The sequence below is a fragment of the Mastomys coucha genome, unplaced genomic scaffold (assembly GCF_008632895.1).
Source record: "Mastomys coucha isolate ucsf_1 unplaced genomic scaffold, UCSF_Mcou_1 pScaffold16, whole genome shotgun sequence".
Classification (NCBI taxonomy): domain Eukaryota; kingdom Metazoa; phylum Chordata; class Mammalia; order Rodentia; family Muridae; genus Mastomys; species Mastomys coucha.
This window is the reverse complement of record NW_022196898.1, coordinates 39,301,169-39,318,921: the sequence shown is the minus strand read 5'-3', so window position 1 is coordinate 39,318,921 and position 17,753 is coordinate 39,301,169. Positions and strand designations below refer to the sequence as shown.

Genomic DNA, 17,753 nt, shown 5'->3' with positions numbered 1-17,753 from the left:
CAGGAAGACATCTCTTGGGCCAGTCCAAGGTGGGTGTGGACATGCGAGTAAGGCCTTCAGTCACAGATTGGGTGCAAGGGCCAAGAGTGAGTTCTTGGCTCTAACCCAGTTCTGTCCAAATGGTGTGTTCTGGAAAAGTCATTCTTTGGGCCCTACCTACCTCAGTGACCCCCAAAAGACTTTTGATAGGTTTCTGGGATAGGATCTAAGAGATTGCTTCTGAGTATCTCCTAGGCTTCCTCACTGCCCTTCAGTCTGACAGAGCAGTTGGAGTCTCCTTCCCTAGCCCAGCTGTAGCTGCTGTAGCTTCTTCTCTGCTTTCCCTTGGAAGCCTGGAAGGACCAGTCAGGTTATCAGGAACAGTACAAGTTCCCTTATGCGGGCTTGGGACATGTGGCTGGTGAGAGGATACTGAGATGTCAAGTTTCTAAGAGGCTGTGAGGAGAGGCACACTTGAGAATGTATTTAGCCTTGAGGCTGCCACAGCCTATATCCCATTGAAGGCCTCATTCAGCAAAAGTGCCAGCTAGGACTCTTCCCCTATGCTGCTTCCATTACTGGTAGCAGTGTGATAGCTGCTTCAGGGCTGTAGAATCCCTAACTCCAGGAGAGCTGGGGTTACCTACCACGTATTTTGGTTTTCTCTGCTACCTTGCTATCCTGGGATTCTCAACCAACGTTGTGTAGAGCCACCTATGTGCAGGCTTTCTGAGAACTGTCACCAAGGCTGGGCATTGTGCTGTTCTTTCTCCATATGATCTTGCCCCAGGTACCTTAGTATCTTGGGGAGTTGGCTCCTTTCACACTCCAGGGCTCCCTGCCCAGCCAGGCCCTCTAGAAGACTGAGCCCCAGACTTTCAACAGCAGGAGGAACAGGAAGAGCAGTGTCTGTTGTTTCTGTGTGATGTGCCCCACCTCTGGTGAGTGAAGGCCAGTAAGAGGGTAGTATAGCTGGGGTCAAAACAGGCCCCACTGCCGGGCGGTGGTGGTGCACGCCTTTAATCCCAACACTTGGGAGGCAGAGGCAGGAGGATTTCTGAGTTCGAGGCCAGCCTGGTCTACAGAGTGAGTTCCAGGACTATAGGGAGAAACCCTGTCTCGAAAAAAAACAAAACAAAACCAAAAACCAAAAACCAAAAACCAACAACAAAAAACAGGCCCCACTAAGAGGACCCAGGACTACCATGTACATGGACCAGAAAGAGGGCTCTGACTCCAACCTTCATCTTCTCACACTGTCCCTGGAATCCAAGGCTGGATGCTCTTGCTGTTAGGATGAGAGCAGCTCATGGTTTGTGGTGGATAGCCTACCCTCACCATTTTCTCCTCTTTCTTGGGCTAACGTGGAAAGTTACTAGGGACAGAGTCTGTATTTTTTTTTTTCTGGTTTTTTTTTTTTTTTTTTTTTTTTTTTTGAGACAGTGTTTCTCTGAGTAGTCCTGGCTATCCTGGAACTCACTCTGTAGACCAGGCTGGCCTCGAAATCAGAAATCCACCTGCCTCTGCCTCTCAAGTGCTGGGATTAAAGGCATGCGTCACCACAACCCAGCCAGAGTCTGTATCTTAAGCTCAAATGGCAGAGTGAATTCTTTCCCATTATTAGTTACAAATTATACTAGGAGAAACGGAGGCAGAGAAGCCAGTTGACTGTGAGTCTTATACCTGCACAAGACCTGCTGGGCTACAAGAGCAAGGGGAGATGATTATAAGCTCTCAGGGCATAGGATGAGATGGGTGGGGAAATGAGTGGACCGTCTTCTTCATACCTGGAAGGGTAGGAGCTGAGGGTAAGGCAGGAAGTAGCAGAACTCCCAACTAGGTGCCACAGAAGACAGGCTCAGAGCAAAAGGAAGCCAATGAAGAAAACTGAACTCATCACCTAGGTGAGCAACTCATGATGGAGAGCTGTTGGGTGTACTTAAGGCCTGGACAGAGAGGCCTGACCCTCAGAGGAGAGGAGGAAGACAGACATGGAGACAGTGAGGGCTGTCTCACTATCACAATGTCTAGCTAGAAAATTAGGTCTGATCAGGAGCAGGCAAACTGTATTATGAGCAGCAGGAAAGTGGGCATAGCTCAACTAGAGCTGAAGTTTTTGCTCCTTTTCCCCCAACACCAAACATCGAACTTCTAGATACAAGATTCTCAAGCACTGGCTCTTTTTCAGGGAACATCTCTCCAACACCATCTGATCTCTGGTTCTTGTTGTTTCTAGCATTTATGTATACAGGTTGTTTGGCCAGTGGTGACACATGCCTATAATCCCAGCACTAGGGAGGTAGAGGCAGGCAGATCTCTGAATTCAAGGCTGGCTTTGCCTATAGAGTGAGTTCCAGGACAGACAGGGCTACACAGAACAACCCTGTCTCAAAATAAAAACAAAAATTTTATATGTGTTTTATTTGCATGTACATACATGTACTACGTCTGGTGCTCTTGCAAGTTGACATGGATGCTGGGAATTGAATCCAAGTCTTCTACGAGAGCAAGTGACAAGCCATTTCTGCAATCCTTTGTTCTACAGGGATTCATTTGACTAGCAGTTTCTGTCCTAGGTCCCCTGATAGAATAAACAGAGGCTATAGGCACCTGGCATTCCTATTCTCTTTTCCAGGCTCTAGTACCCAGCAGCAAATAATCACTTGCCATGTAGTTGTGTCATGTTCTGTAAAAGCAAAACCCAGACAACTACTTTAGCTAACCTTTCCCCGCCCCACAGTGACACCAGAAGTGAAGAGTTTTGTGGGAAGGAAAGTCCATGGCTTAGGGAAGCACACATATTGTCTCTTCTGTGCTCATGCAGAAATAACAATAGGATCAGTAACAAGATTTCAGCAAGGCTGGGCTCTGCCTTTCCCCATCAGCTCCTCTAATGGGTATAAAATATGGCAGAAGATTGGGAGCTGGACACAGTCCTGACTTTAAGTATTCCAGAAAACAATACCATTTTGTTTGGGAGTCACCTAAAAGTTTTGTTAGAAATAAAACATAAAATGTGGGAGCCAAAGCCGGGTAGTGGTGGCACACACCTATAATCCCAGCACTTGAGAGGCAGAGGTAGGCAGATTTGAGTTCGAGGCCAGCTTGGTCTACAGAGTTCCAGGAAAGCCAGGGCTACACAGAGAAATCCTGTCTCGAAAAACCAAACAAAGGGGGAGCCATAATGACTGATGCTTTATGTTCAAAAGCAAACTTGAGTGAGAGGTGTAAGAATGTTGACACAGCCTTTCTGGGGAAAGATGTATTCCAAATGTTAAGGTTTGGTATGTGTGAATCTCTAATGCTATGAGATCCCTAGCCTGAGAAAGCTGCTACCAACAATTACTACTAGACTAGTGCAGATGTGTGTGTGAGGGGACACTGGGAAAGGTCAATGAGGGCACATATACCAAGTCTGACTCTAGGGTCACTAGAGGTGGAGAGGAGCAGCAGCAGAGGCAGGCAAGGAGCACAAGCCAGAGCTTATCCATCAATGCTCAGATTCTCCCACCAAACATTCCCATTCCCACCTTGGCCACAACTAAAACACAAGTCACAGGAAAGCTTAGAAACCATTCCTTTCTTTATTAAACATAGCTTGCAAGTGATAAATATTACAAAGTTTTTTCTTTTAATCCTTTCTCCAAAAATTAGCTTATTATTTGAATCTTCACTGCTGGAATGCTCAGCAGCCTCTGAAACAGATGGGAGTGTATTTACCTTTTGAAAACCAGTTCCTATTGGTCTTAGTTTTGTTTGTTTTTTTCATTTTATTTCCCAAACACAATGCAGAAAATTAGAATGAGTTAAAAAAAAAAAAAAAAAAAAAAAAGAAAAAAAAAAAAAGAAAAAAGGAAACTTAAAAGAGAGTTGTGCAAAAGGGTCTTGTTCCCTCCCACCCACCCTATTCAGGGAAGGCCGTTGCCATCCCACCTCCCTGCTCCCCACCACCCACCCCAATCTATCCTCCACCTTCACCAAGGCCTCACCCATCAACCTATGTTTTCTCCAGGCTTTAGTGGCAAAACTTGAGAATAGAAATACTCAGCCCAGGAAATGGGGGGGGGGGGGATAAATTGGGCCTCTGAAGGAGACAGACTGTGAAACAGTTGCCTTTTGGGGTTCAGATGAGATCTGAGGGAAGAAAAGATAAGGGCTCCATCTGAGCCCTGCTTATTACCAAGATGAGGGAAATTCCACATCCTACAGCTCACAGAGACAGCAACTAGATCACCAACCTGGGGGGCGTTTGCTGGTTAACCACCTTAAGAATTGTGATTGTTTGAGGTGAGGCTTGGAGCCTGCTCATGTCATGGCTGGAAACACAAGGGCCAAGATGCCATCAGTCCAACACCCTACATCACTGCCACCTCTTCCATACCAATTTTGAAGCAGGGGACTGGCAACTTTCCAAGGACACTGTCACACGAGTAGCACTAGCACTAGAACATCACTTTCACTTCCTCCCTGGTCTCTAAGCCCAGCACTTCCCTCACTTCAAGGTGCTTTTTATTTTTTGGCAGATGGGGAAGGAATTGTGGAATTTTGAGCATGGAGGTCAGTGGTTTTCTCCCTCGCTTCACTGGTTGAAGACACCAGCTCCACCAAAGCTTACACAGCAAGTCAGTAGGGCCCAGGTATCCACACTGTGCCTCCTTGTGTCCTGGATTCTTTGTACAGTCCTGGACCCGGAGCCCTATAATTCACAGGAGACAGCCTCAACTCAATCACATATCCTTAAATGGTTTGGACAGAACTTCCTTAAGACAATTAAAATTCTTTCCACTATTCTACTATCTCCTGACAATCTACCCTTTTAGAAGTCCATGAGGTGCTTTTTTTGAAGGGTGGGGGAAATCCCTTGCATAAGAAAGCTTTGACACTGGATTTTGTTATATAGGTATATTGTATATATGCTGATGCAATCAGAGGGGGAAAACAGTGCAAATACAATTACAATTCATAATAATACTTGGTTTCAATGCCCCCAGGAACTGCCCCATTCCTCGGCTACCTCCCAACCTCCAGCACTTTCCCATATTATCAACCTAATGCTGGGGGGTAGGAAGAGTGGGCAGGTTAGGGTAGGGAGTGGGCTCTGCCAAGGCAGTGCTGGTGACCTGGAGAGATTACTCCAGGGTGGGGAGGGCAAGGCACAAAATAGGGGTGGGTGGTGGGGGAGGTGGCATCTTTAAGGAAGGGTGGGGTTGGAGCAGCTGCCAGTCTCAGTGTGCTGGGCCCGGCCCACTCCTCTCCCCACCCTCCACAGTCCTGCCTCCCTCCACCCTCCCCTTCCCCAGAAACCCTTTTGCACGGATCATACACAAACGGGCACATTACAAAATGACATAACACAGTTTCACAATATCCATGGCTAGGGCTTTTTTTTTTTCTCTTTTTCATGTTTTTTTTTTTTCTACACAATGTACAATTCCTTTTAAATGGATCAAGAAATAGCTTATATACATGAATGAGTCCTTGTTATAACATCTCGGCAGCAAATATCATAAGCTAATGAAGATCTTGATGAAAGGAAGGGAGCCTAGGATGAATGGGATTGGGATAGGGACTGTGGAGAGAAGGGTTATGCCTTCTAGAAAAAAGGGGGAAATGGGAATGGTTGGGGAAAGGAACAAAAGTAAAATACCAAGAAGCATCTTTACAAAGCAGTTCTATAGCTAATTCCTTTTAAAGGGGAAAGGAAAGGTAACCAAGGCAGGAAAACATTTATCTTGGTGTCTTTAAAAAGAAATGTCTACCATACATATATCCCAAAATGCAGGAAAAATACTTATTCAGCAATGGAGGGAGTTCAGATGCTGTGGTCTAGTGACAAAATAAAACTGACAAATAAGGACTTCTGTCTCCTAATTTTACCCCAGCCTTGCCACTAATCCACCCATTTCAGGTTGCTGTGGAGTAAGAAAGACACCATCCATGAATGACTGCTTGTAGTGCCTCAAGGTCTAGAGGAAGCTAGATTGTACTGGTTGGATCCCCACTCTACTGATACCTGAGAGTTAAAGTCCAATGGTAAAAGGACCACTGAACTCAGGGTCTTTCCTCTTATCCTTAGGGCACGAGGGTTAATGTCTATAAGGGCCCACAGCTGGAGGATGAGTTAATTTAAAAAAAAAAAAAGGCTTGGAAGGACACAAGGCAATCAGTGATGTAAAATGTAGAGGCTTGAAGAAAGGGGGACAGGGGCAGGACCTAAGGGAGGAAATGGAAGGCTAATACTTTACCATGATTAAGAAAGATTTCACCCCTCTTGCTAATTCCTGGGAAGAGTATGATGGTGGGGGAAAGAGGATGAGAAATCAAACCTCAGCAATGAGCAAAGGGCCACAGAGCTACACTAGTAGTATAAGCAGCTTCTATGTTTAACTGACCCTGAAGTTAGGGACAAACACAGGGAAGACCCTCCCCTCTCCCCTATGGCCTCAGCACCTAAACAGGCACTGAACTATGGGCTTTCCTTGCCACCACTCCCCATTTCCATACGTCTTACCTCCATACCCTAGTCAAAGTGGCCTAGCTCCCAGGGAGAGGACCTAGCTCAGGGCAAGGACAGGCCCCAGCTGGACGGTATTGCACATTCTCTGTTCCTTTTAATCTCAACTGACAAACTTGGGCACCTTGTACCTCTGAGCACCTCTGAGTTGGGGGTCAGGGAGACGTAACAGAAATGGCACTTCATCATGGGGTAGGGAGAGGTTAGACAGACATGCCACAAGGCAAGATGACTGGTAAGAACATTTAAAAAAATGGAAGAAAAAAAATCTTCCAATTTTGTGGAAGAGAAAAACAGAATCAATTTATTCAGTGCTTTCAAAGCACAGAGGGCAAGGAAAAGATGTAAGAATATATCTTTTATATATATATATATATAATTTTAAAATAATCCCAAACCCAGCTCCATTAGTCCCCCCTCCCTCCCCTACCACTTACAGTCAGGGGCACCACATTCCCCAGAAAAATACTTGAAATGACCTGCTTAAACTACTTGTTACTAGCATCTAGCTTCCAGGTCATTTTACCACTTGGGGAGCCCAGACACAGCTGTATCTCTGCTCCTTTATTAAGTGCTCAATAAATTTGAGGGAAAGGGAAGAAAAAAGCCAGGAAGACCCGTAGGGCCAGTATAATCACCCACAGTAGCACTGGGGTATTGAGAAAGAAGAGACCAGAGTGGAGGAAGTGAGCTTGATCTAGCTTCTTTTCCCACCCTACCCCAAATTTTATGGGAAAGGTGTACAGTTTGTGTGTGTGTGTGTGTGTGTGTGTGTGTGTGTGTGTATAATTTTAAAAGTGCCTTCTTACTTTAAAAAAATTATTTAGTTTTTAAAAATAAAAATGAGGGAATTTCCTCAGGTGGCTATCAAGGGCAAAATATTATAAAACTCCTCATACATCTTTGCTCAAAGTGTCGCTAGTACACTCAGACGGCTTCTAGAGCTGTAGAGGCAGGTACATGTACACTCTGAGGAAAGCAGAAACCCTTCATTTTCAGGTTTCCCTTACCTCAAAACCAGCTTGGTCCCTCCTCCCCCTCCTCCTTGCCACAGTGTGGGCAAACAGGATATTTACCTCCCTAACCTCAGAACAGCGACATTGCACAATTCAATTTATTCTCTACATTAATAGTGCCCCCCCACAAAAATTGCAAAATGAACAAAGTTTTGGGGAGAGGAGCTTGGGGGAAGACAATACTTGTATAGCTGAGGTCCAAAGGTGGTTTGACAAGTTGCGTGGCTCTGAGGAGTTGGATCTACAGCCAGCGTAGCAGAGTCAGAGTGGAATGCCAACCTGATCGGGGGCCCACACCCATTATCTCTCAGCACTCAGAGGGTACAGGGATAGAAATATTCGAGAATCTCAACTGTTGGGAGAAACCTAACCTTCCTCTATGTCTAGTTTCCTCTTCTATAACATGATCCACTTATACCTATTCCAACTTCTAGGATACCCAGCCACCTGCAGCCTGGAAACACCCATTCCTCCGGGACTATGGTTAGAAGGAAGACGAACATTTGTTAAAGGGTATGAAGATGTGATGAGAGACAATTTTACAAAGAAAATAAGATAAACAATCTCAAGATGATTGGCCTGGAACAGACTTCTGTGTCCTCACTGGGGTCAGGAGACCCATCTTACACCCCAAGCACCTAGAAGGCCAGGACCTGGCTGCAGCCGTCTTTGGACACTATTGAACATATGTAACACCTCTTCCCCCTTATCCCATGGTTAAACTACAGGTAGTTTTTGTTTTAAGCTTCTCCCTCTAGGCTCTTTTATTCATTGTCACAGAGCTCAACTTCATTACTAAAACATTGCCTCCTACACTCTCCAGATCCTAACCAGCCATAGCTGGGATGCTTTTCCTACTTGGTTGATGATACCCACTCCACAACTCAGGTTACGTGCACTCAACATCTCTGTCTCTAACATTCTCAGTTATTTCCTATTGGCAGCTGAGGATCCACTGCAATCTGCATGTGATCATTGAATTGTATATCATATATATATGTGTGTATATATATACACACATATATATATGTATATATATATATACATACACACATATATATATACTTTTTTTAAAAAAGGAGGAAGGTTAGCAAAGGGGGGTAGGGAAATAAATCAGAAGATGGGGTTAACCGTCTATAGAACAAAGGGAAAACACACAATATAATTAAAAATGATAATAATTATAGCATAAAACATACTTTAGAAACACACATTAAAGGGCTTAAATTCTCCCCAGGACCTCATTCTGACCTCTATCAGAGGCAAAGATCCACCTCACTGTTAAAGGAAATCGAAGAGAGAAGACAGAGCAGCAGGAGAACAGATCGCAGCAGTGTGAAATAAAGGGGAGGTGGCAGGGCAGGGCGTGTGTTTTCTTGATGTCTATTTTTGTCTTCTGTTTTTTTTTTTTTCGGTTTTGTTTTCCGTGTATGGTAGGCACCAGTACAGGCACTGCATGCGACGGAAGTTGGGGGCAATGGGAGAAATGGGTAAAGGATTCAAGGTTGGGCAGTACAAGTGAACAGGCGTTATTTCTGCCCACTGATGGACTGCGATATAGACCTGGGAGGGATCATGTCTAAAAGGTATTCACGCTGCCGGTCTGCCAAACTTGGGGCTTTATGTCCTCCGATGCCAGTGTTCAAGTATGCAATGTTGACACCTAGATTCATGAGACAAAAGGAGGGGATAGGTATTAAGAGAAGAAATGACATTCCTTTTGTCCTATCCCAGATTGCAGTTAGAGATGGGGAGGAAGTATTTACAATGGCCTGTACTTCTCTAGCCTAAGCTAGCTTTGTTTCAGCAGCAGCTATACTCTTACTCCCAAGCTTCAAGGAAAGAGCTCCTTCAGAAAAGTCAGTCCTATCAGGAATAATGAACGGTCTTTATAGTATAATATAGAAGAAAGAGGTTAAACCTTGGTGACAGAAAAATTATCGAAATGGAGAAAGAATTAATGGTCTGCTCTTATTTTGAGACCAATGAAGTGTGGAGAAGAATCCTAAATCATTCATGCTGGACAGTTGACTCTGCTGTTCTAGAACTCACATGTTCAATGAAAGCATATCAGAATTAAATTCATAATGGTAGAGACCATTTTACCAAAGTCTTACAGCACTCATGACTTAGTAAAAATTCATTTGCTGAATAACAAAACAATAGTTATGGCCTAAGAAAACAGAAAACAAAGGAAAAATGGGGTTTAAAGGGGTTGCTAAAGATTTGTGCATAAGCGCTAGAGATGGCTCAGTAGTCGGTAGTGACGCTTTTAATTCCAGCACTGAGGCAGAGGCAGGAGGATCTCTGAGTTGGAGGCCAACCTGGTCTATAGAGCGAGTTCCAGGACAGCCACGGGTACACAGAGAAACCCCATCTCTGGCCGCTCCCATTCCCAAAAAAACCAAAAACCCCAAACAAATAAAGGAGCACTGGCTGTTTTCCCAGAGGACTAAGGCTTAATTCCTAGCATACACATGATGGCTCACAACTATAAGTAACTCCAGTTCCAGGGGATCAGACACCAGACACTCTATGGGCATGTGGCATGCAAGGGGTATGTAGAGTACATGAAGGTGGAACACTCATACTAAAAAACCAAAAAACCAAAAAAAAGATTTGTATACTATGGCTGGAAAGAGAGCTCAGTTAGCAAAGTGCTTGCCACGCAAATAGGATCTGAGCTTATCCCTAGCCTCACATAAAAAAAAGTCAGGTTTGGTAGTGCATGCTTATAATCCTAACAATGGGATGCAGATCTCTGTAACTTGTTGGTGAGCCTATCTATTTTATAAGCTAGAGGAAAATAGGAGACCCTATCTCAAAAAACAGGAGGACAGTGCCTGAGGAATTTCCTGACACTCAAGATCGACTTCTAGCCTCTCTATCCATGCACCCATACACACATGCATCATCCATCCATGCACCCATACACACATGCATCAGGGCACAATAAGAACAGTATACTAGAACTGGGTGGTAGGTACATGCCTATGATTGCAGTACTGGGGCTAGGGAGTGGCAGAAATACAACAGTCTTGGTTACACAGCAAGCTCAGAGCCAGTTTGAGCTATACAAGATCATCTAAGAAAAGACTATGTACTAATTAGTCATCCCTGTGAAATAAGTTCTGAAATCAACCCCTCTTACCTGGCATACCAAGGAGGCCACCTGGCACAGACAATTGGGGTGCCTGTGCAAAGTTTGAAAGCATGGATCGGGCAGATGTGGGTATACCACGCTGGAGGCTGCTCTGGGGCTGTGGAGCCTGCAACAAGGGAACAGGACAGTTGAAGAAACCTTGCCATTATAGAAGTTCAAAAGACCCAAAGGAGTAAAAAGAGAACAGAATCATTTCCTGCAGAAGCTCAGCCCCTAAGAGAAAGCAGGGTTGTGGAAAAACTCCTCACCTGCCGAAGTGTATGATGTCTCATGATGGTCTCCTGTTTACTGACACTGGATACAGCTGGAGCTGTCGTTGGGGAGAGTGCTGCCTGCTGCTGTAATCGCTGTTCAATTTCCTGTTGGGAGTTATTAGACAAGACTGAGATTGAACAAGACAGCACCTAATTTTCTAACAAGAAAATGAAAGGTCTTATTTCTATAATGATACCAGCTAGTTAGAACAATGCAAGAAAGGTGAAATGTTTGGTGGGACAGCAACTCGGAGATATCTAGGTACAAGCAGCCAACATGTCTTACAGATTAAAATCATTCCCTTCTCTCCAGAAAGCTGGCTCTCATGAGGGCAACTGGAGGACAATGGATGGTAATGTAACTAAAACTAATGATTCTTTGAGGTGCTATTTCTTTAACTTTTTAAAAGAGATTCAATTATGCATTCATGCTTGCATGTAACTACCATTCAGTGCTGGAGATTGAAACCAGAGCCTCAGATATGGGAAGCGAGTGCTCTACCATTAAACTAGTATCTTATTTTTGATTTTTGCTTACCTATTTTCCACAAGGCTCATGATGCTACCTACTTAGAGGACTCTGATGGTTAGTGGAGTGGGAAATGGAAGAGAATGGACCTGAACGTCATAATACATCTTTCCCTTTGAAGATACTATTAGGAAGTGCTCACACACTCCTATTGCCACTGGGCTACTTTATCGTCTATTCTTTTGTTTGCCATTTAACTGTAGACTGCACAATTCACAGTATGCAGCAAATTCCTTTCAGCAAAATCCATTTCTCTGACCAAAAGTGGAGAATAGAGGACCTGGATGTTGTGGCGCACTCCACTAATACCAGCTCTCAAGGGGCAAAGATTGGAGAATCAAAAATTCCAGGCCATTAGAGCTAATGGTGAGACTTTCTTCAGAGCTAAGGAAAACAATCACGTTCCAAGCCTTCTTTCTGTCCTTTAATCGCAGTCATTCATACATGGTATTATATTATCAGCCAATCAAAAACAACCAAATGACATAAACAGGACAGAGTAACAAAAAGGATTATACTGTTCTGTTGTTTGAGACTAGGTGTCATTACCCAGTTTAGGTTGGCCTGGAACTCTGTAGAAAAGACTGGCTGCCAAAAGAGAGATCAACTTGCCTCTGCCCCTAGAGTGCTGGGATTGAAGGCATACCACACCCTGCTTTTTCTTCTTCTTTTTTTTTTTTTAAAGGAAACTAGGTTTCCGGGACCAAAACCCTTTGGGAAAAATCAAGCCTATTCAGATGACTGTGCAGTTAGGAGTCAGAGTTCTCACCTGTTCCTGCTGTAGGGCTTTAACAAAAGCGTTTTTCAGCCGGTTAGTGTGTTCAGCTTTTAGAGCCTTTTTCTGGTTCGAAGTCATACACTGCTCACAGAGGATCTTACCATTCTTTTCTTGCTTCCAGTGAGGGGTGAAATCTGTGCGGCACTGGGCACATACAAAGGGTTCAACCCTCAGAAGTGAGGCACAGTTTTTGCCTAGACGCCAATAAAAAGAACAGTTAGTGGTCTCCTACCTCTTCTGTTAGTTTTCATTAAGTGTCTTTCCCACAAGTTAATTCTGTTAACTTAAGAGACAACACAAGTCGGTGAGATAGCTGAGTATGTGCAAGCCTAAAACAACTGAATTCCACCTTTGAAACCCATGTGAAGGTGGAAGGAAAGAAATAACTTCACAAAGCTGTCCTCTGACTTTGTAATGCCAACAACATGCCACATTTTTGGCAACTTCCCATTCTCTTCTCCCTACTAACAAAATTTAACAAATTTAAAACAAGAAACTAATCAAAACCAAACCAAACAAACCAAAACAATTCAGGGGGCTAGAACAGTCCAGTAGTTACTTTAAAAAGCACTTTGTTGCCCTTACAGAGGACTGGAGTTTGGCTATGTGCTCCCATACAGTAGCTCACAATCCACCCTAACCGCAGTTCAGAGACTGTGATGCACTCTTCTGAAAGATTATCTGAGGGCACCAGGAAAACATGGTATATATACATGCATGAAGGCAAAGCACTCATACAAATTAAATAAGTGAATCTAAAATTTATATATGTATCGTCTTGTTTTGACATACAGTCTCACTATGTAGACTAGGTTGTCCTAGAACTCGGTACATAGAGCAGGCTGGCCTCCCCAGTGTTAGGATTAAAGGCATGCGCAACCTCGAATAGCCTTAAAAAACTTTTTTTCAATACAATTTAATAAATATTTTGGTTTCATAATCAGAGTAGTCGGGAGGCTAAGGTAACAGCTGAGCTACAGAGTAGGGCTGAGCCCTACCTGGTTACCTGGTCTTACAAAAATCTCCTAATAATAAAATTAGAATCAAAGGGATCCACTTAAACAATGCTTTCTGTTTATTTCATTTTATTTATTTATTTTTGCTTTGTGAGGCAGAGTTTCTCTGTGTATTCCTGGTTGTTCTGGAACTCACTCTGTAGATCAGGCTTCAGAGATCCACCTGCTTCTGCCTCCCAAGTGCTGGCATGCATCACCACACCTGGCCCTCTTTTTTTGTTTGTTTTAAATTTTAATTTTTATTTCATGTGCATTGGTATTTTGCCTACATGTATGTTTGTGTGAGGGTGTCAGAGACTCTGGAACTGGTGTTATAGACAGTTATGAGCTGGCATGAGGGTCCTTTGGAAGTTCAGCTAGGGCTCTGAGCCATCTCTCCAGTCCTTGCTTCTGTTTCTTAACATTACTTTATATTACACTTTCCCTTTACACACACACATTTACAATACTCTGTTATCAGGGTCTGAATAGTTATTTTGTAAAGATTTTTCTGAGACAAGATTTTACATTGTAGCTCAGGCTAGCCTAGAACTCACTATATAGCTCAGGCTAGCCTCCTAATCACAATACTTTTGCCCCAGTATTCCAAGTGCTGGAATTATAGGCATAAGCTACTTTACCTGCTGAAATTAAGGCACCCTATGATCTGTTTACAGCTAAGTGTTTAGTCAGTCCTCTAGGGACTTTTCAATACTGTTTGAAAATTTAAGCTTAATAACAACTGTTAGGACCACACTGCACAGTGTCAGAATCTGGTTCAGTACTGGATTACAATGTTCATGCAATGATGCTTAAATTATTTATATTAGTGTGTGTGTGTGTTTTTGTGTGTGTGTGTGTATAGTGTCTCCACTATAAACATTAAAAGGGTAGGGACTGAATATAACAGTCATAAGCCAGAAATCCTATTTATCTAAAGTACAGGCATTGCAGTATGTGCTTTTCATAGCAGCACTTTGTGGAGGCCAAGCAGGATAGATCCCTTGTGGGTTCAAGGCTAGCTTGGTCTATACATAGCAAGTTCCAGACTAGCCAGAATTATATGGTGAGACAATGTCTCAACAAAACAAAACAAAAAAAGGAACTAAATAAGATATATTCATCATTCCATCTCCTGCATGTGGATGTGATTTGACCAGCTGCTTCAAGCTCCTAATGCCTCTGATTCACTGCTAAGGTGGATTACACCCCCGAAATGTGAGCCAAAGAACAAACTCTCTGTTAAAAAAAAAAAAAAGGGAACAATATATTGAAAAGCAAAACAAAAAACATATTATTTCCCTTCCATCTCTTCACTTTTTTTCTTTTTGGATGGATGTTATATATTCCAGAGTGATCTAGAAATTGAGTATGGATCTTATCTGAGGATACCCTTGAACTTGTAATCTTCTAACCTCTACATTCCAGATAAGCAGGTAATCTACCAAATGAACTATAACTCTAGACTTTACTATTTTGTTTTAAGATTTTTCTTATTTTTATGTGTATGGGTGGCTTTGAAATTTTAAAGACAGAGGCTCAATCTATACTCTTAAGTTGGCTTTTACTTTACTATGTAGCCCAAGTTGGCCTTGAATTTGGAGCAATCCTCCTGCCTATGCCTACAAAATGGTGGGCTTATAAACAATAAGCTGTCGGGCCTGCATTAAGAGCAATTATTTAATACTATGCAGTTCTCTGTAATACGTGTCCTATGCCAAGAGGCTTGGCAGCCCTGTGCTTAGAGACTAGAAGGGCGTGTTACCTTGGCTGTCAATGACACTCTGTACGACTTCTTCCAAGCCTACCATGTAGATAAACTCGCTATTGGCTGCACTAGGCAGGAAGTGAAGCAAGGGAGCAGGAGGTTTTGGAGGTGGTATCTCCAGGAGCGTCTTTTCCAGCTGTTTTCGAAGAGCCAATTTGGCTGCAGCCTGTGAGTTGGCAGCATCACTCATGGCACTGGGGCTAGGAAGTGGTGAGGACACTCTGTTCACAGTCCCTGGCTGAATATGGGAGGCAAGGTTCATATAGATGGCAGAAGACGTTGTGCGCTGACAGGGAACAGAAGAACTTGACTGCTAAAAGGGAATAAGAGACAGGTGGCTGATAAGTAGGAGACCATCTTAGTTTTTAAGAGATCCCAGTCTGGACTGTTTAGCTTCTTTAAAATAGGAAACATTTAACTTATCACTAAAAGATAATCCGGATACATAAGAAAAAAGAATGTTGGCACCCATGAACTAAAGCTGTTTGAGAAAGAGAAGATGAGGGATCTTTCAGGCACGTACCTATGCTTCTTATCACATACGTCCTTCCCATCTTCTCTTTTTCAAATGCACATTTATTTTTGAGAATTTCATGTGAGTACTTGAGTACTAAACTTCTATCTCTTTCATCCCTAGAGTGGGTAGATTTTAGCTAGTTTAGTCATGCTCTACAATATACTACTTTTCTATCACCTTTTTTTTTGTTTTGTTTTGGTTTAGTTTTTAGAGACAGGGTTTCTCTGTGTAGCCCTGGCTGGCTTCGAACTCAGAAATCCGCCTACCTCTACTTCCCAAGTGCTGAGATTAAAGGTGTGCGCCACCACTGCCTGGCTCTACCACCAATTTTTTTTTTTCCCCTTCTCGAGACAGGATTTCTCTGTATAGCTCTGGCTGTCCTGGAACTCACTCTGTAGACCAGGCTGGCCTCGAACTCAGAAATCCACCTGCCTCTGCCTCCCAAGTGCTGGAATTAAAGGCATACGCCATCACCACTCAGTTCTACCACCATTTTTATATAATTCCTTTAAGCATCCATTCTAGGGAATGTTCTCTATTCAAATCACTCTTGACCTCTATATACAAAAACTTAAAACCTGTAGCTCTTTCAATAAGAAAAGGAAATAAAGGACTTTTCTGTTTCTACCCCAGTGCTGGCTCTTACTGGTTGGTAACTGATGGCAGGATTCATGTTAGGTGTTGTGGTGCGTACAATGCCAGGCTTCGGTGGCCCCCGCTGGCCCTGAAGTTGGGCTGGATTTGGTGCAATAACACGTTGAGACATCAACATGTGTGGAAGGGTGGTGTTGGTTGCTGAACGGATGACACTGTGACCCTAAAGGGAAAGAACAGGAAAAGAACTCACAGATGGTATAATAACCCATAAAATGCAAAGTGAAAATACTGCTTAAAATGATCCCAACTAGAACCATGGGGACACACTTGATAATTTCATTTAAGAACTAATGGGAGAAATCTACCATCACTCTAGTCAAAACATTTTTTTTTGTTGTTTTTTGAGACAGGGTTTCTCTGTATATCCCTGGCTGTCCTGGAACTCACTCTTTAAATCAGGCTGGCCTCGAACTCAGAAATCTGCCTGCCTCTGCCTCCCAAGTGCTGGGATTAAAGGTGTGTGCCACCACTGCCCAGCTAGTCAAAACATTTTAAAATTAACTTGCTTTCATTTTATGTGGGTGGATATTTTACCTACAGGTCTGTGTGTGCACTATCTGCTGAGGTCAGAGCTGATGTCAGCTTCCCTGCAACTACCCTTACAGATGGTTGTGAGCTACCATGAGATAATAGGAATAGAACCCAGGTCCTCTGCAAGAGCAGCAAGTGCTCTTACCCTCTGATGCATCTTTCCAGGCCCTCGAACATAACTCTAAATACTGATTAATAGCTACAAAGTTTTTTTGTTTTTGTTTTTTATTTTATTTTTTTAATGTGTATTGGTGTTTTGCCTGCATGTATGGTCTATGCATTATATGCATACCTGGTGCCTTCAGAGGTCAAAAGGGCATTAGATCTCTTGAGACTGGAGTTATATAAAGAAGTGAGGCTCTTGCGAGTGCTAGTAATTAAATCCAGGTCTAGTGGAAGAGCAACTAGTACTCTTAGTCACTAAGCTATCTCTTCAGCTCTGACTTTTTTTTTTAAAGATTTATTTATTGTATGTATATGAGAATACTGTAGCTGTTTTCAGACACACCAGGAAAGGGCATCGGATCGCATTAGAGATGGTTGTGAGCCACCATGTGGTTGCTGGGAATTAAAATCAGGACCTCTAGAAGAGCAGTCAGTGCTCTTAATCACTGAGCCATCTCTCCAGCCCTAGCTCTGACTTTTTTTAAAAAAGATTTATTTTATTGTTTGTGTATATAAATACATGTGAATGCCATGCCTAAAGAAGCCAGAAGAATGTTTCTTTTCCTTCCTTCTTTTTTTTTTTTTTTTTTGAGACAGGGTCGCTTTATATAGTCCTGGCTGTCCTGGAACTCATTATGTAGATGAGGCTGCTGGCCTCATACTGAGATTCTTGTACAATCTTTACAAAAATCCCCAAATAAAGAAAAGAGTGACAGACTTCTCCAATAGTAAGATCCCACTAAGGATCACACACCTGTAATGTTCTCAAATTTTGAGGTTCAATCCCTTGTGCCCCAGGCCGGGAGGGAAGCTTAGATAAGCCTTGTTGTCCCACATGTGCAGGAGATGGCTGAACAATAGATGCTGCATTCTGTACAACTGGAGTC

At 43.1% G+C, this 17,753-nt stretch overlaps 1 protein-coding gene across 3 annotated transcripts in view; it reads right to left on the bottom strand.

The window, feature by feature from the left end:
* Nucleotides 1-4,866: 4,866 nt before the first annotated feature.
* Nucleotides 4,867-17,753, bottom strand: part of Gatad2b (GATA zinc finger domain containing 2B) — a 79,161-nt gene continuing 66,274 nt past the window's right edge. For 2 of the 3 annotated variants that reach the window (XM_031374605.1, XM_031374606.1), the window contains exons 5-11: nucleotides 17,621-17,752; nucleotides 16,160-16,330; nucleotides 14,994-15,309; nucleotides 12,225-12,427; nucleotides 10,921-11,031; nucleotides 10,661-10,778; nucleotides 4,867-9,172 (exon numbers count right to left, since the gene is read on the bottom strand). In XM_031374605.1, coding sequence (XP_031230465.1) covers nucleotides 9,039-9,172; nucleotides 10,661-10,778; nucleotides 10,921-11,031; nucleotides 12,225-12,427; nucleotides 14,994-15,309; nucleotides 16,160-16,330; nucleotides 17,621-17,752 — 1,185 coding nt within the window. In that variant the 3' untranslated portion in view covers nucleotides 4,867-9,038. The remainder of the gene's footprint in view (nucleotides 9,173-10,660; nucleotides 10,779-10,920; nucleotides 11,032-12,224; nucleotides 12,428-14,993; nucleotides 15,310-16,159; nucleotides 16,331-17,620; nucleotide 17,753) is intronic. The other variant, XM_031374607.1, reaches the window with a different exon arrangement.